General features: G+C 47.4%; 1 protein-coding gene across 2 annotated transcripts in view; it reads right to left on the reverse strand.

Moving 5' to 3' along the window:
- LOC132830518 (unconventional myosin-Ic-like) overlaps window positions 1–19220 on the reverse strand; it is a 151133-nt gene that overhangs the window by 36126 nt on the left and 95787 nt on the right. For both annotated transcript variants that reach the window (XM_060848282.1, XM_060848281.1), the window contains exons 2-11: window positions 11672–11827; window positions 10519–10634; window positions 6396–6594; window positions 5511–5591; window positions 5063–5242; window positions 4473–4571; window positions 3185–3298; window positions 2415–2486; window positions 1791–1910; window positions 462–544 (exon numbers count right to left, since the gene is read on the reverse strand). In XM_060848282.1, coding sequence (XP_060704265.1) covers window positions 462–544; window positions 1791–1910; window positions 2415–2486; window positions 3185–3298; window positions 4473–4571; window positions 5063–5242; window positions 5511–5591; window positions 6396–6594; window positions 10519–10634; window positions 11672–11797 — 1190 coding nt within the window. In that variant the 5' untranslated portion in view covers window positions 11798–11827. The remainder of the gene's footprint in view (window positions 1–461; window positions 545–1790; window positions 1911–2414; window positions 2487–3184; window positions 3299–4472; window positions 4572–5062; window positions 5243–5510; window positions 5592–6395; window positions 6595–10518; window positions 10635–11671; window positions 11828–19220) is intronic.

Here is a 19220-nt window from a genome sequence, read left to right on the forward strand (position 1 = left end):
TTCTCACCAACTTACCAAGTTAAAATTTTCAATGAGCCCCAAAATCCACAGGGTTATGTTCGGGGAAAGAATTCCAGATATTCCTTATTGTCGTGTGAAGAATCACTTCCTGATATCATTGCTAATTGACCAAACTCCAATCCTGCCCCCTTGGTCAAGATCCCTTTCCCCTTCCCCCAGTTTCTCACCCCAAAAATACCAACTCTCAATCTACTGTACTGAATTGCCCTAACCAGATCTGCCAGCTCAGCCCATAAACTCTTCCAAATGTAAGGCATTCACAGCCGAGTCTATCTAACCTGTCCATAGAAATAAACACGTTTTAGCCTCAGCAACATTCCAGCAAATTCTGGCGATGCCTCTTCAAGGCTAATATGCTGTTCCCGAGGTATGGTGCTTGGAACTGAAACCAATTACTCCTGAGGGATCCTTCCCACAGCAATCTTAAAAAAGAAAGTTACCTGTTGTGTTGGAACACCTCAAATCCGTAAATATCTAGTAACCCGATGACATTGGGTCTATTGCGAGCAGAATATGTGGAGTCCTACAAAACAGAGGGTTCAAAAATTAATATCCTACATAGTGAATAACGGCAAACTCAATCACACAGAAATCCAACTGAACAATCACAGAATTCAGCAAACAGTTTGGTGACTCGATATTCCTGGAACTTGCATGACCTCTTACTTCAAACAATCCCACCTCAACTGCTGCCATTAGTTCGCAAACACACCAATCCTGGTGATTCTCACCTTCCCCTGTTAACTGGAAGAGAGGGAAGGAAAAATAATGGAATTTTTACTGTCGAGAAAGTAGGAGTTTATAAAATTACCCTTTATCTGTTGAGTTTTGTTCAGTTTTCACTTCAAATTCCATTAACAGTGTTCAGAGGGAATGAGAAACAAGTAATTTCTTTCTGAGGAATGGTCACTGGACCTGAAACCTTAACTCAGCTTTCTCTCCACAGATGCTGCCAGACCTGCTGTGTTTTTCCAGCAATTGCTGATTTTGTTTTAATTTATTTCTACTGCCATTTCTTTCCCATTCACAGGATGTGTGTGTCTCTGACTGGCCCAGCATTTATTGCCCATCCCTAAATGCCCAGAGGGCAGTTAAGTGTCATCCACATTGCTCTGGGTCAGGAGTCACATGGAGGCCAGACCAGGTAAGGGTGGCAGATTCCTTCCCTAAAGAGCATGAGTGAACCAGATGGGTTTTTCCTGACTATCGACAACGGTTTCATGATCATCGTAATTACAGATATTTATTGAATTCCAATTCCACCATTTGCCATGCACGACTGGAACCTGGGTCTCTGTATTAGCAGTTCACTCATAATATCATTGGCCATCACCTCCCCATATTTCTTCATTCCCAGGATACATTCATTTCAGAGTTTGAACTGACCCTGGGTTTGTTAAGAGTTGACCAGGTTGTAATGGGGCCAGATAATCTTCCCAGATCAGCTGGGAACTTATAACAATCCATCACCCAGCAAGTCATTTACCTCCAGAATGGAGGCTCTCAAACTGCCTCCAGTCACATCCAAACCCTCCTCCTTGTGATCGGAGACAGTGTCAACCATTACTCACAGCTAAAGAACTCTGGAATTTGGGGATGTTAACCCAGGTGCCCAGCTTTAACCCAGTGTGTCAGTGAATCATGGTTAGTGAAAATCAGCCTTCTGACCATAGTGCTCTCACAGGACTGACAGGAATAGAACCAGACCTAGACAGACGAGACGCATCAGACTCCCACTGTCTAAAACCCAAATTTCACTCCAACATTACCCTGTGAGCTAGAGACTTGTTGATCTTCAGGACTAGCCAGGAGAAGGTGCGGCCATAGATGGCTTTGGCAAGAGCATCACGTGCGTAGGCAGCTTGTTCAACATTCAAGGGACTGATGAGCTACGAAAGAAACAAAAGACAACAATCAGAATGTTCGCACAAGCAGCAAGAGAGCAGTTGTTCTTTGAAGCTGTTTGATCACCTTATTAGATCACAGCTAACACTGCTCCCAATTCCACACCCTCCACTGGGTTCTGTACCCCTCAATCTTACAACAATCCAGCCATCCCCGTTTTAAATTTACAATTCACCTCCAATTTTGTCTCTAGGAGCGGGACGGAGTTCCAGATCTGTACTCCCCTCCCTGTGAAAACATTCTTCCCAACATCATCTGGAATGCTCTCGATGTCCCACCATCATGGAATCTCCCCGAAAAGAGATATTGGGAGGGAGAGAGAGAGACAGACAGAGAGACAGACAGAGAGACAGACAGAGAGACAGACAGAGCACTGCTGAGGTTTGCTGTAATGATGGTGTTTGTTCACTGGCATCAGAACATTACAGTTGGGACAGTGTGTCTCTCACTGTCAGTGAAGGGTCATGTGAGTGAGGATACAGACCTACCTCCTCTCCTTTAGCGCTGATTTTCTTGTGAATGAGAGCCTCTCGCAGTACAGTGCCAGGAACCTGCAGGAGCTGACAACAGGAGCAAAACAAAACCTTCACCCAACATCAAAGTTCAACAGAATCCAGCTGCCGCTGTCCCTACAGGGGGCGTTAGGGAGGGGCATGGGCAGGGGCAGGGGGTAGTGGGGTGGGGGGGGGGTGGGGGGGGTGAAAATACACAGCACATAGGACTGGGGGCAAGGTCCAGGATGACTCCAGACCCAAACATTAACTCTGATTTCTCTCCACAGAGTCTGCCAGACATGCTGAGTTTCTCCAGCAATTTCTGTTTTTATTTCAGATTTTCAGAATTTAAAAGTATTTTGTTTTTATTCCACGTTTTGGCTCATTTTGTTGATGAGGAAAATTAATTGAAGAGTTTGATAATAATGAACCAATGCTCCACATCACATGATGCAGCGGGGAAGAACAAAGTGCCTTTTACATGGAGATGTTGTTATTGGGTGTGGATCAGGCAGGAAGAAACTGTCATTGGGTCACGGAACAGAGGGACCACGCCAGGGGGGAGGGGGAGAGGGCAACCGCGCAAGGTGGGGGGGGGGGGCAACCGCGCGAGGGCGGGTGGTGACCGTGCGAGGCGGGGGGGAAACGGACAGCGCGCGAGGGGGGACGGACAGCGCACGAGGGGAGGGAGACCATGCGAGGAGAGTTTGAGGACCAACATATCCCAAGCTGGAAGCATTTTGTCAGCACAGGGTATAACTGACCCGCGAGAGGAGTTTGATCTGGTTTTCTCCGGTAATGACTGCATTTCCATCATCATCTGAGGAACACTGTAAATTGCCCAAGTGCAGAACACTGGCCACAATACTCAGCAGCTCCTGTTGGAGAGGGCAGAGGCAAACAGAGTGGGTTCAGTGAAGGTACAGCAAACTCCCCTTCCCTCCATCCCTGTCCTGCCCTCTCCCCCAACTCACTGCCTACTCTCCCCCCCCTCCCTTCCCTCCAGCCTCCCCTTGCTCCATGCCTCTGTCCCTCACTGCTTGTGCCAGTCTCTGGGCTGGTGACTGTGTACAGGGGTGAGTCAGTGACAGTGGGACCTGTAACAGGGCACCAGCTTCCTGACCCACCGTAACTTCAGTCCAGAATGTCTCCCAAACAATCCTAGTAAATGTTAAATATCTACACAGGAACCTCCCAGGAGCATTTCCCAAACCTCACTAACCTGGGAAGGGAAACTTTCACCAGAATTCAAATATCCTCAGTCTCAGTCTGTGTAGAACTCAGTTTGGGCTCTTTGTTGACAGACCCCTGGGGAGTTCCTGTTGGACTGCAGTTTCCTCACCAAGCCTGTGCCTTTCTAGTGAGGGAATTGGGAGAGGAATGGGAGTAAGGGAGTAGAGTTACGCTCACCCCCTCCCACAGACAAACCCATTGACCTGCAATGACCTGAGGGAGCTCTTGCAGACAGATTCCAATTTCTCTGCATGCAGGTTTGAGGGACCTACTGGGGGGAGGGAGGGGGGAGGTGAGAGTCATCAAACAGGGCTCAATTCACTTCTTTGTAATGCCCACACTACGTAGCCAGTCCAAAGGCGAGTATCTGTGCTGGGGGGGGGGCAATTCAATTCGAATAGAGGTCGATAACACTGGGAAGGGTTTTGAAGGGAACGGATATGAAGAGACGGCTTCCTCTTGTTAAATGGACATCAATAGGACATAGTCACCAAGAAGTCAACTCGGGATCGCTAGCAACTTTTACAAAGAGAGCAGGAAGAACGTAGGACTCAGACCACAGGGCGTGGCTAACGTGAGAAAAGATGGGAGGAGACTGGAGTTCTGCACGGATACCAACATGGGCTCTTTGTGCTGTGTATCATGTCTACTTCTCAGGGTTTCTCGCCCAGCACCAGCGGGAGTATCCATGGTAGAAGCCCAAGTTACTGTGCCAGAATTTAAACTCAAGACTGGGATCAGACACTAACCTAAACACAGTTCACTCCAGAGCAGTGCCTGAGCTCAGGGAGAGATCCCAGCCACAGCCCTCTAACCCACCTCGAGGTCGGTGCTGCTGAAATCGATGACAGTCAGTGCTTTGTACACAGTTTTCCAATCGTGCCTATCATTGATGGAACTGACCTTCGCACAATGACCCTGAAAGACAGAACCAACACATTGTCAGCAAAAGGATGACTGTCACACACACATGTTCCTTCCAACCACTGACTGGCTGAAAACACCCTTCAATGGATCCTACAGTGAGGTATAGCTGGAACTGGTCCCTTACAGAGTGTCTGACATTCATGAGGAAGAATTTCTGGTGGTGAAATTTGTTGTGACTTTTCACCACCCCGCCCACTATCTCCTCCCTGGTGCTGGGCCGGAGATCAGATAGCAACAGATGCAGGACTTTTCACAACCTTAACTGACTGACAGTCAGACTGACCACACAGTGTACACACAACACTGCGCTGTCTCAGGAAGTGTTCCCTACAATCATCCATTGTTTACACTAGAAGAGCAGCAACACACAGTTCACGTTGTGGTCCATTCCCTCACTAACTGAGGAAGGTGCTCAGGTCAGTATTTTCCTAGGACAGTGCTGTATCGGGCTGGACCCTGGGCCCCACTCCCTCCCTCCTTACTTTGACTAGGTACTGGTAACTCTGGGCATTACGTTCCAGCCCGAGTCTCCTCAGTAGATCCTCATCACCTCCATCGATCAGTTGGTAAAAAATATGAAAGTTCCTCTCGCCGTGACTCTGGTGAATGACTCGGGATTTCTCCAGCAGGTAGTTGAGGATGTGACCACCCACTGGTGCCCCCTATAAAACACAAATACACCAAGTTACCAAGAGGTCCAGCAAGTCACTCCATTTGTGTCTTCAACTGCGTCCAGGGAACAGATGGCTACACTGGACGGAATGAGGGAGGATATGCTGCAAAAATAAATCAGAAGATGTGGAAATTTTGAGAAGTCAATCCCCATCTCACAAAAAGCTCAACTCCACCAACTGTGCTGCTCAGTGAGTCTAGAACATACACAGCCTCTGATTGGAGGGTTGGTAGCTCTGGAACATTGCCCTGACTTACCCGGAAATCAAACTGGATGTCCATATACTTGCCAAAGCGGCTGGAATTGTCATTGCGGAGGGTTTTTGCATTTCCAAAAGCCTGAAAGACAGAAAACAAAGAATGCTGAGGCCTGTAGGACAGTAGACCCTCACTCACAATTCCTTCAGGAAAGCAGCAAACAAATCTATGAAAACTAACAAGGTACAATCAGGGCTTTCGGACAATGCCAACCATTCTCATCTTTGGATTCAAAACTGTTTTCAAACCCAACAGTAAGGGATGCAGATGATGGAAATCTCAAAACTCTCAGCGGCTCAGGCAGCTTCCATGGAGACAGAAACAGAGTTAATGCCTCAGCTCAATGACCTTTGACTCTCCCTCACAATGAGGAAAAAGTGAGGTCTGCAGATGCTGGAGATCAGAGCTGAAAATGTGTTGCTGGTTAAAGCGCAGCAGATCAGGCAGCATCCAAGGAACAGGAAATTCGACGTTTCGGGCCAGAGTCCTTCATCAGGAATGAAGTTTCCTGATGAAGGGCTCCGGCCCGAAACGTCGAATTTCCTGTTCCTTGGATGCTGCCTGACCTGCTGCGCTTTAACCAGCAACACATTTTCAGCTTTTCCCTCACAACCCCTCATTCTGACTAAAAGGTCAGTGACCAAAATGTTCACCCCAGGATCAGATCTATGCCCTGGCAGCACAGTGACCAAACACCTTTCACTGTGATGTACTGACTCAGTAGCAGAGCTCTCTCTCCCCCTCTCACACTCATCGAGATTCAGTATTAGTCCACAGTGATCAGGTGCTGGCCTTACGGACCTTCACAGTGGCACAGTATCCAGAAGCTTCCATCCACAGGCTGTATGTAACAGTGCAGTGGATCCCAGGGGGGAGACTGCTTACCTCCAGCACTGGGTTCGACTGCAGCAGCCTGTCTCGCACTTCCTCCACCCTCACGCTGGCTGGACACGTCACTGCATAGTACTGAAGGATCTTCTTCGAAGCTTCTGTTTTCCCAGCTCCACTCTCGCCCGAGATCAGGATGCACTGGTCTTTCCGTTCTGACCTCATCGAGCGGTAGGAGTTGTCTGATACAGCGTAACTGCAAAGCACAAAGGTGGTATTTGGTATGCTTTCTCTTATTGGTCAGAACACTGAGTACCTATGTTGGGAGGTCACGTTGTCGCTGTACAGGACGTTGGTTAGACCACTGTTGGAATATTGTGTGCAATTCTGGTCTCCTTCCCATCAGAAAGATGTTGCAAAACTTGAAAGGGTTCAGAAAAGATTTACAAGGATGTTGCCAGGGTTGGAGGATCTGAGCTACAGGGAGAGGCTGAACAGGCTGGGGCTGTTTTCCCTGGAGCGTCGGAGGCTGAGGGGGTGACCTTATAGAGATTTATAAAATCACGAGGGTATGGATATGATAAATAGACAAGGTCTTTTCCCTGGGTGTGGGAGTCCCAAACGAGAGGGCATAGGCTTAGGGCGAGAGGGGAAAGATATAAAAGGGACCTAAGGGGCAATTTTTTCACACAGAGGGTGGTACGTGTATGGAATGAGCTGCCAGAGGAAGTGGTGGAGGCTGGTACAATTGCAACATTCAGAGGCATTTGGATGGGTATATGAATAGGAAGGGTTTGGAGGGATATGGGCTGGGTGCTGGCAGGTGGGACTAGATTGGATTGGGATATCTGGTTAGCATGGACGGGTTGGACCGAAGGGTCAGTTTCCATGTTGTCCATCTCCATGACTGTATAACTGGTTTACACCTGTTCATTGGGAATACACGTCTTGTCTGTATAACCTGTCCTCACAATTTAGCCCCTGCTACTCCGATATCATCTCCGTGTTCTGCTCTTCCTCCACGGCCAAGCTCTCCTCCCTGAGACACACAACCAAGACCTGAACAGTTATTCTCAATGGGGACTGACATTCATCTCCACTCTCCTCCTCTGGCCATTCCCCCTGAGACCAGGCAGCTGCTATTTGACTATAGGGATATCATTATGGAGCCCAATCATGTCTTTCCTCAAGAAGCAACAGGTTTTAAATGAAAGAAATGGGACCAGATTAATTTAGGATTCTGGAGAAGTTGGACAGAAGGGTCTGTTTCTGTGCTGTACATCTATAAGACTCTGATCCAATCTGCCTTGCTTCCCCACATTCCTGATTGCTGCTCTGTAATGCTCCTTCAGTACCTGGGGCTGGACTGTCCAGCAGCAATAATGAAGTCTCCAGCCAGCAAAAGGCTTTGTCTTTAGTCACTCATTTCAGGTTGAGATGTAAACTTTCAGGTTGAGATTCCCTGGCCAGGAACACTGAAGGGTTCATTTCACAGTACATCCTTAGAGGAACCCAACAGCTGTGAAGGGGAACAGATCCTACAGCAGTCCACAAACTCAACATCAGCACTTTCCACTGCTAACCCGGTCAAATGTCTGAAGGTATTTCACAGCAGTGTTACTTCAAGCTACAGATGGAGATACGTAGTAGCAGCTCCAAGAGAGGTGGAGAGAGTTAGGGAGGGAGATCCAGAGTTTAGGGTCTTGGTAAGTGACAGCTTTGAAAGCTGGTGTGATTAGAATCAGGGAGGGATAAGAGGTTACAACTGGAGTGGTACAGATATTTCAGAGGATTGGAGGAGAGAGGGAGGGAAGAGGCAATGGAGGGGTTTGAAAACAAGAACGTCTTTAAAAATAGCCAGATCAAGGAGCCAATGTTGGCCATTGGGCACAGGAATGAAGGGTAAACAGGACTCAGTGGGAGTTTAGACAGGCAGCAGATAAGGTGACTGACAGTACAAGGTGTCAAACTGTCACAGCACCCTCCTGAAAGATCAACCTGGAATCTAACCAAGTTATTGCTGAGGATTTCAGCAACTGATCAGCTGAGACAGAGGAGGTGCCTGGTAATGTAATCCAGGACCCCAAAGCAGCCTCCCTCTATTTCACAACACGGTTCAAATCAAATTTGAATCAATATGAGGAATTATACAAAAGACAAGATTTCTGGCTACTGTTTATCAGTTGACTGAATCCCCAGGAAATTAGCTCACAGAGTATCATCATCTTTTGTTGGAGCCTTCAATGGGACTTGGAACTTTCCCTGACTAACCCGTTCTGTAACTGAGCCAACTCCCTCTTCCAATTAATGAACAATAGTCTCACTGGAAAAATCTGGAATCTGTAGAATCCATCTAACACACAATGAACCACCGCCTCCAAGCAACGTTCCAAAATGGACAGAAATAACAAACTCATTGGGGACCCTTGAGGATCAGAAAAATAACAGAGGTTAGAAAAGCAGAAAAATTCACACAAGGTCAACGACAGGAGGTAGGTGGAGGGGCTTGCTTCCATCTCTCACTTTAAATTGGTTAAACGAAAAGTCACCGACTTGTGATTGGATGAAAATGAACAAAGACATGCATTTTCTTAGCACCTTCTACAACCTCAGGATGCACACTTTACAACAAACAAAGTACTTTTGAAAACAGTCACAATTTCGGGAAGTACAGCCACCACAGGCTCCCACAGACAGCAGGGAAAAATGAAACAATGGGCACATAACTCAGACAGCTTTTCCTCACCTGACTGGCATCACATCACAGTGTGTGGGATCTTGCTGTGTGCAGTTGGCAGATGCTTTTTCTACATTACAAAAGCACCTACACCCCTGAATTACTTTACTGGCTGCAAGGTCCTTTGGGATACCCTGTGGTTTTGAAAAATGCCACAGCAATGCAAGACTTTTTCCCTTTAATATAACATAATTACATACCATTTTGGACTGATCCAAGTTAAAACTGCACTCTCATGGAGGGCTATGGGGTGAGAAAGAGGAACAGTCCTGTCACTACAACCCAGAAGGCCCAGTCTACGGGATGTAACATCCACCCCAGGCTTTTAGTTATGAAGGTGTTTAGCACGCTTGTCTTCATTGCTCAGTACTTTGAGTAGAGGAGCTGGGACGTCATGTTGAGGTTGTACAGGACACTGGTGAGGCCTCTTCTGGAATACTGTGTCCAGCTTATAGTCATCCTGTTGTAGGAAGGATATTATGAAACTGGAGAAGGTTCAGAAGAGGCTTACCAGGATGTTGGTGGGTACGGAGAGTTTGAGTTTATAACTCAAGGCTGGGACAACTTTCACTGGAGTGTTGGAGGTTGAGGAGTGACCTTATGGAAGTTTTTAAAATAATGAGGGGTCTAGATAGGGTCAATAGCAATTGCCTTTTCCCTAGGATGGGGAACTTCAAGACTAGGGGTTTATTTATAAGGTGAGAGGAAAGAGATTTAAATAGGACATAAGAGGCAAATTCTTAACACAAAGGGTAGTTCACATGTGGAATGAACTTGCTGAGGAAGGGTTGGGTATGGGTACAATACAATGTTTAAAACACATTTAGATCAGGACATCAGTAGGAAGTGTTCAGAGGGATATGGGCCAGGAGCAGGCAGGTGGGACTGGTTTAGTTTGGGATTGTGTCCAGCATGGACTGGTTGGGGTGAAGGGTCTGATTCTGTGCTGATGACCCTATGGCTCAGTCTGATCATTAACTCTTGCATCACACAGAAGGCTGTACAGCCCTTCATACCCAAGGCACCTCGTTCAATAAAGCACTCCTATTTTGTTCAGCATCATCATTTTTGTCCATAATTTTGTGAATTATTTATCCTGAAAAACCTATCCAAACCCCTTTCAAAATTATTGATGGGATCAACTTCCAGGAACATGGATCCTAATCGAATACTGCCCACGTTAACAAGTTGACTGGAGTTACATGGGATAGATTTACACATTGGGTTCCTGTTGGTCAAGCTGATACCACCCTCACCCTACTGGATTCCCACCTCCCTGCCATAGCACACACCCTCCTCTACCATCCCAGTCCCATCAAAGCCCTTGCACTCTTAAACACCAGAAACAGCAAAGGGAAGCATTTGCTTGAATTGTCTGTAAATATTTCAGCAGCTCTCCTTGCCGCTGACTTGTTGAACACTGTTCCACTTGGTTGCACTTACATGTGAGGCGAGACTTCGTAGAAATTGACTCCTCGGTATCTCTCCATGTGCTGTTTGGTGTAGATCTCCAGTTCGTTATATGGATTGACGGAGACCAGGACTGAACTAATGTATGTCTGTGTGGAGACCAGCAGAGGGCAGAGTCAGCCCATTTATCAATATTTCAACAGCACAACAACAACAACCTGCAATTAAATAGCAGCTTAAAAGTTTCCAGGACTACCTGGATTATCTGAACATCGATTATCCAAATTTCGGATTACTCGAACAAGATCTCAAGGTCCCAATGCTTGGGGAAACTGCATTATCTGAACATTCGATTATCCGAACAAAATACTCCCTACCTGTGTTGTTAGGATAATCGAGATTGCCTGTATCAGCATCTTCTTCAGGGTCACTGGATCAAAATCCAGGAATTACCGCTCTAATGGCACTGAGAGTCTATCTACAGCACATGAACTGCAGTGGGTTAACACCAGCTTCTCAATAAATACTGGCGCAGCCCCCAACGTCCATGGTGCCAGGATTGAATCAAACGGTCATGCATGTTCAAACCAAAGGAAGCATTTCATCAAGGTGGGGAGGGGGCGGTGTTAGCAGAGGGTGGTGGTGGTGGTGAGGAGGGGTCAGAGGAGAGGTTGGTCGGGGTGGGGTGTCAGAGAGAGGGGATCAGGGAGGGGTTTAGTGGGAGGGGGTCAGGGGATCAGGGAGGGGTTTAGTGGGAGGGGGTCAGGGGATCAGGGAGGGGTTTAGTGGGAGGGGGTCAGGGGATCAGGGAGGGGTTTAGTGGGAGGGGGGTCAGGGGATCAGGGAAGGGTTTAGTGGGAAAGGGTCGGGAATCAGGGAGGGGTTTAGTGGGAAAGGGTCGGGGAATCAGGGTGGGGTCAGGGGGAGAGGTCAAGGGATCAGGGAGAGGGAGTCAGGGGATCGGGGGTGATAGTGGGAGGGGGTCGGGGAATCAGGGTAGGGTCAGGGGTGATTGTGGAGGGGGTCAAGGGGGGAATAAGGGGGCGGAATAAGGGGGCGGAATAAGGGGGCGGATCGGGGCGATCGGGGGTGGGATCGGGCGATCGGGGGTGGGATCGGGGGATCGGGGGTGGGGGGCGGATCGGGGGTGGGGGGTCAGGGGGAGGTGCAGTGTCAATGCTCTTACGTATATGAGGTTCTCTTTGAAGCGTTTGCGGAGGTTCTCAATGAAAGCTGCTTCACTGGTGAAATTCTCCAGCAGGACAAAGTCCTGGACTCCAACCCGGTCTCGGGCCGTCAGTGCACTCTCCATCGCCAGTCGGATCCCTTCACTCCCCTGGGCCTGCAGAAGGTCAGAACAAAATTATCACTCAGCAGTCACTCCCACAATATTTCAACAAACACACTCTCTGCTCACTCTCACAGAGTTCCTGCAAATTACAAATCCACCCGTCTCCACTCATTCCAGGACATGGTGGTCATTTTGGTGATGACTGACATGGGAGACAATGTCAAAAGGAGTTCATAGAATCTCTACAGTGTGGAAAGAGGCCATTCAGCCCATTGAGACCACACCAACCCTCCAAAGAGCGTCCCACCCTCTGTTCGATGCTGTTACTGTAACCCTGCATTTCCCATGGCCAATCCACCCTGACCTGCACATTTTGACTGTGGGAGGAAACTGGAGCACCCAAAGGAAACCCACACAGACACGGGGAGAACGTGCCACCTCCACACAGTCAGATAGTCGCCAGAGGGTGGAATCGAACCCAGGTCCCTGGTGCTGTGAGGCAGCAGTGCTAATCACTGAGCCCCCATTGTGTCTGCACCAGCTCGCTTATCTCATCCCACACAGTTACTGAGTCCCATCTATGACAATTGTAACAGGGTCAGCCAGGGAGACCTCATAGAATAGGTGTTCCCTGATTGATCTGGTCCAATTGCAGGGAGCTCTTGCTGACAGATAAGAACAGTAGTGTCACGCTGGTCTCTGCGGAGTTATCTCACACAGCAAGGACATCTGTTTCACTCAGAGAAAAATAGAACAGGAGTGTCAGTAATCACTCAGAACCGGCTGTGAAGGAGCTGGACCAGTGTAAAGGACTCTCTGTGTGTAAATACCAGCCTCTGTGGTGTCATTCAGTGGTGACAAGAGAAAGGTACACTCCTGAAGACATTTGCTCGTTACAGTCACCTTTGAGTTGGGGTAAGTATTTCTGGCATCATGCGGTTACTTGGGGAGCTTCTGCTGAAGACTTGGCCCAGACTGATACTTGGGAAAATGTAAAGGAGTTCCCCCAACAACTTCCAAACCCACAGCTTTTCTGGTTATTAGAAGCCTCGTTTTCCCCGAGACACCAGATAAGAGTTGACAGATTTAGTTAAGGAATATTATGACCCCAAGCCTCCTCCAATTCTGAAATGCTTCAGTTTTACTTAACCTAGTTGAAAATCCTGATTACTTGCTAAGACAATTGGCAGAGCATATGACTTTGGTTTACCCCTTAATGAGATGCTGAGGGACCGTAAGATATGTTGGATTAATGATGTAACTATGGAAAAGTGCCTATTGGCTGAAGCCAGATTAGATTTCAAACATGCACTACAACTGACTTCATCATTGGAAAATCTAGCAGGTAGAGCACGAGTTGTAGGGTATTCCGATGGAAGTAGAAACCCTCACTAGTCCAACTGAGCTTGAGGAACATGACTTGAGTGAAGACAATTGCACGTTGTCCTGGACAGAGGGACTCTCGGTCAAACCACAGCAAAACCCCAAAACTAAGCCAAACCTCAACCAGTAAAAACTTTCTTCATGATCTGGGCCAGCAAGCCATTATAGTTGTTCCTGACAGGAGACAGAAGAGACTCACTAGACTCGAATTGAGGAAGAGACCTCCCTGGCCAGTATCTAGGACAGTGAACACCCTAGAAAGTCCATCCGCATCTGGTTTGGAACAGTTCAATTGCTCAGCAACATCCAGATCAGAACCAATCAAAATAAACGCCTGGTTAAATAGGCACCTGCTTCCAATGGAGGTTCAATACCAGTGCAGCTGTATCAGTGATCACAGAACCAGCCTTTAACAAAATTCACCCTAGACTCCAACCCCTGAGTTTGGGTAAGATCTCGGTTAGATGGAGCACCTATCCCGGGGAACCCTTACAGATTGAGGGTACAACTTCAATTCCGGTCTCTCGTGAGAAGCAGCTGGTTTAGTTCCCACTGATTGTAGTAGAAGGTTCAGGCTGAAGCCTGATTGGGTGGAATTGGTTGTGAGAGATTGATCTTGATTGGCTCAACATCTTTCAATTAGATAATGGCTGCCTGAGTGAGGTCCTGATTAAATATCCAGAAGTTTTTCAGAAAGATCAAGGGATTCTCAAAGGAGTGACGGCCACCTTACATATGAACCAGGGAACAACTCCATGATTCTGTAAGGCCTGCCCAGTGCCATTTGCTGAAGGCAGAAACCAGGAGGCTAGAAAGAGAAGGAATCCAGTTGTGGAATGGGCAGCACCTGTCATACTGACTGTGAAGCCCAAGGAGTTGATTTGCCTTCGTGGGGATTTTAAATTTTAAACAAACAGTAAGCCACTTTTTGATCTACCCAATCCCTTGCCTGGAGGATTTATACACAAAGCTGGGCATGAGTCACATTTACTCGCAACTGTGGTTAGATGAGGATTCCCAGAAATATGTTACAATTAATACCCATAAGGGGTTTTACCAAAATACGTGACTGCCATTTGGGGTATTTCCAGCGGACAATGAAGAACATTTTACAAGGTCTACCCCAGGTCCCCATTTATCTAGACAATGGGCTAATATCAGGGAAGACCAATAAGGAGCACTTAGAGAATTAATCCTTGGACATTTCTCCCAGGTAGGTGCATGTCTTAGAAGGGGAAAATGTGTGTTCCAGGCACCCCAAGTGACCTACTTGGGCGACAGAGTTGACAAGACCGGGTTACACCCGTTGGAAGATAAAGTGAGGACGATCGAAGATGCCCCAGCTTCCACATCTCTCCCGGAGCGTTGGTCTTTCCTGGGATTGGTGAATTATTACCAAAAGTTCAGACATCACCTGACCCCCATCCCGGCACCTTCCATCTGCTATTGGAAAGGGTCAGCCTTAGAAATGGTCACGTAGCCAAGCTAAAGCTTTCAGAGAAATAAAGGAACAACAATCATCCTCTGAGGTGTTGGCACATTACGATCCCAAGACATGTGATGCCTCCCTGTATGGTATTGGGGTGGCATTAGAGTCAGGAAGTTCCACCAATACCTTTATGGACATACATTTGTAATAATAATGAACAACAAACTTCTGCTCGGTTTACTTAGAGGACAAGGCGGTCTACCCATAGCTTCAAGGCAAATTCAGCAACAGGCTCTAATACTAAATGTGTATAATTACAAGTTCAAACACCATGCCGGAGGACAAGTAGCAAATGCAGATGTGTTGAGCCACCTCCCACTGGGTGGTATCACCACTGGGTGGAAGAGTCCGTGATGATTTTACATTTTCTGGGCACACTCCCAGTCACAGCGGACAACAGAGTTTGGGCACAAAGATCCGATCCTGTAAAAATGGACACAGCTGGTGGTGAAGGGGAACGCCCACGCTGGACATAAGGCTCCAATAAGCGAGAGAGACAATTTACTTCAGTTTAGTGAAGAAACTACGGGAATGGCCCCGCATGGGTAACAGGCACTGTCAATGCGAGGTCCAGTCCAGTGATGTATAAAGTTCCGGTAGATGAGTGACTCCTGAACAAGTCTGTGGGCCATATGAAAGCTGCAAAAAGATACCTCGGAATCTGAGATGGACACAGTGGATGCTGCCGCTTCGATGCCTTTGCCACCTGAAGAGGAGAATGTATTCCTTCTGAGACACTCCAGGTGTAACGGGCCAGCTCCTGTGCCTTACATGCACCTCCCCCCCCGACCCCCACTCCCCCAACCCCCACCCCCCCAACCCCCACCCCCACTCCCCCCGTATCAGAGGCTGACCTGGTGCTAAAACACAGCAGGAGGATCTACAAAAGAAAGGACCAGTCTATGTCCTGGGATTCCGGGCGGAGGGATGTAGTGATTGTAACGAGGTCAGCCAGATAGGCCTCATAGAATATGAGTTCCCCGATTGGGGCTGTTCACCTGTTTCCAATCAGGAGGCCTGGCTGACAGCTATAAGCAGGAGTGTCAGATATCCCGCTGACTCTGAGGGAGCAGGAAACCCCCAAGTGTTTAAAAAAAGTGACTTTGTGACAGGATTAGATTAGATTACTTACAGTGTGGAAACAGGCCCTTCAGCCTAACAAGTCCACACCGACCCGCCACCCACCCCTATCCCTACATTTATCCCTTACCTAACATTATGGGCAATTTAGCATAGCCAATTCACCTGACCCGCACATCTTTGTGACTTTGGGAGGAAACCAGAGTACCCAGAGGAAACCCACGCAGACACGGTGAGAACGTGCAAACTCCACACAGTCAGTCGCCTGAGGCGGGAATTGAACCCGGGTCTCTGGCACTGTGAGGCAGCAGTGCTAACCACTGTGCTATCATCCTCTGAGTTCTTTCACTGCTGTGTTCCTGAGACTTCCTGTATTGTGCAGCCTCTGTTATGGAGATGTGGGTGTACTGTACCTTTAAGAGAGTTAGAAACTAGCAGAACTACCTGACAACACCAAGGGTTCTGAATAAGATGCAATGTAACATGTGGTCCAGCAGCGAGGGTAGCTGGTTGCCTGGAGACAAAAACAAATTTGACTTTGGCCAATCAGTTTAAATTATATCCCCCCCCCCAAAAAAAACAAACTCCAGTACAGTTTGAATTGAGTACGTTGACAATATTAAAAGTCAATGACATAATCTGATGTTTTGGGAGTATAAGACTGGGAAAAAATTGAACATTTGAGAGAAAGCTGCCAAAAGACCAGCAGATGAAGGCTGCTAGTCAAAACTCTGTTTAGAGGAGTTTGCACAGAGGAAAAACATTGACACCAACCTGGAGAGCAAATCTACAGAGGAAGGTGCAAAGGGAAGATTTGACAGCCGGCTGGAATTGAAATTTGAATTTTTGGTAAATCTTATTCAAGGGTTTTATCAGACTAGTATTATAGAAAAGAAAGTAAAAGATAAGTTGGAGAAGGAGTTGTAAATGGCTGTTGGTTAATTATTCTCTATTATACTTTAAGAAATAAAGTTATTAATTTTTACTTTAAATAGTTCTTGGGATAAATCTTTTCTGTGTTGCTGGTTTAAATTAAACAGGAGGATTTACCCCGTGTCATAACATGGAAGGTGCTAGATATGAAGAGAGGCTGAGTGGGTTAGGATTGTTTTCCTTAGAGAAAAGCAGATTGAGGGGGGACCTGATTGAGGTTTACAAAATCATGAAGGGTATAGACAGGGTGGATAGAGATAAGCTTTTTCCCAGGGTGAGGGATTCAATAACGAGAGGTCACCCTTTCAAGGTGAGAGGTGACAGGTTTAAGGAGGATTCACGCGGCAAGTACTTCATACAGAGAGTGGTAGGTGTCTGGAATGTGTTACCAGCAGAGGTGGTAGAGGCAGGCACAGTAGATTCATTTAAGATGTGTCTGGACAGATGCATGAGTAGGTGGGGAGCAGAGGGATACAGTTGCTTAGGAATTGGGTGACAGGTTTAGACAATGATTTTGGATCGGCTCAGACTTGGAGGGCCGAAGGGCCTGTTCCTGGGCTGTAAATTTTCTTTGTTTGTTCTATAACATAGCCTTTGAACTCATTCTAAATGAGAGGAAATTTTGTCTTCAAATCTGGGTCGGATTCCTGTCTAAAGCTCTGGAATTGCCTCCCTGATACTCTCCAACATTTCCTATTTAAGATACTCCTTCAAATTGATTCCTCAAAACAGATTTTGATCATTTGTCTCAATGTGTCTGAATGCTTCATCTGACAATACATGGGAGTGTTACTGAACTTAAAGGTTCTGTATAATTTTGTGCAATTGTTACCAAGCGAAACCCATGACAGCTCTGGAAGGGAAATCAAGAGTTTGCAGTGGGGTGAGGGGTGGGTACAGTCCCTCTCTGAAGTAATGCACAAAAATAACTACAGAGCGTAACAGAGCATTTCCCTCCTGTGTAAGCATAGCCACTGTTCACAGAGACTCCAGACTGAAGTAGAGTGAAACATTTGACCACAGCTCATGAGACTGGCCCTTTGCCAGATAACCTCCTGTGGAATCCGCAGCCCCTGCTCCGGGTGGGGGCAGGGGAGTGTCCCAGATTCTCGGAGTGGGAATAATTCCCAGAATGCTGTACTGTCATTACTCATCTCAGCCAGGGCGTGGGTGTATACAGCACAAGTTCAAAGTTTGGAGATGATATGAAACTCTGAAATTAGATTAGATTAGATTCCCTACAGTATGGAAACAGGCCATTCGGTCCACCATGTCCACACTGACCCTCCAAGGAGCAACCCAGACTCATTCCCCTACCCTACATTTACCTCGCCTAATGTACCTCACACTATGAGCAATTCAGCACGGCAAATCCACCTGACCTGCACATCTTTAGATTGTGGGAGGAAACCGGAGCACCTGGAGGAAACCCACACAGACACTGGGAAAATGTGCAAACTCCACACAGACAGTCGCCTGAGACTGGAATTGAACCTGGGACTCTGGTGCTGTGAAGCAGTAGTGCTAACCACTGAGCCACCGTGCTACCTGATGTGACAAAGAGCAATAACAGACTTTACAAGGACATGAACCATCAGGTGACCTGCCCAGATGCTCACAGCATCTCTATGTTCCTCGGTCCTGAGCCAGTCTCTGGATCTGCCAATTCGTCTCTTCAATTTCCAAACTCTCCAACATTAATATTTTCTCCTGCTTTTCCCTTGATCTTTCTTTCATTCTCCCTCTTCCGTCTTTTTCCTCTTCAAATGCTAAACTGCATGCAGCCAGTTTGGTCACCTCCCCCAGTACTGTGTGTTCGTTCCTCGGGGTAGCTGCTCCTCTCCACTCTGCTCCAAACTCTCACAACTGTCCAAGCAACCCTCCACATCCAGCTCTTTCCTCCAAGCCTCTTCACAGTGGGTGGGGGTGGGGGTGGGGAGGAGTGTTCATGAGGGAGGGGGATTGGGGAAGGAAGGTGGGTTGGGGCAAGAGCGGAACTAAACAGATAGCTCTTTCATAGATCTATCCAAGAAACTGGCTGGCATTTTCCACTACTGGAACCATCCTATAATTCTGTTTAAAGGTTCCTTTCCAAGTCAAAAAAAAAGAGAAAATTCAAGGAGTGATTCACAAGCACACTGTTCATCATTCGACACAACGCAGACTGTGGGGGGAGCATGGCAATGACTCTCCTGTCAGTACTGCCACATCACCTGGGAGCAGCTGGCTAGCAGAAACAGGAAATCCTGCCCACTACATCATCCATTCTCAGCTGATCCATGACCATTTCTCAATGGCAGAGTGCGCTGACTCTGTCTGTGTGGGCGTGTGAGAGGGAGGGAAACAGAGACCATGAGTTTGAGTGTGACAGTGAGTGTGTGCGTGTGTGCATTAGAGAGAGAACACAACTGTGCAGGGTATACGATAATTGTACAAGAGTGAGAGCAAGCAAGCACGTGTGGGTGTGTATGAGAGAGAGAGAGTGAGATCTGATATTAACAGTAACTGAGGCCCCAGAGGAATGTGGACGAATGTGAACACCACCCTCGGGCCAGCAGA

Source organism: Hemiscyllium ocellatum, chromosome 31 (assembly GCF_020745735.1).
Source record: "Hemiscyllium ocellatum isolate sHemOce1 chromosome 31, sHemOce1.pat.X.cur, whole genome shotgun sequence".
NCBI lineage: Eukaryota > Metazoa > Chordata > Chondrichthyes > Orectolobiformes > Hemiscylliidae > Hemiscyllium > Hemiscyllium ocellatum.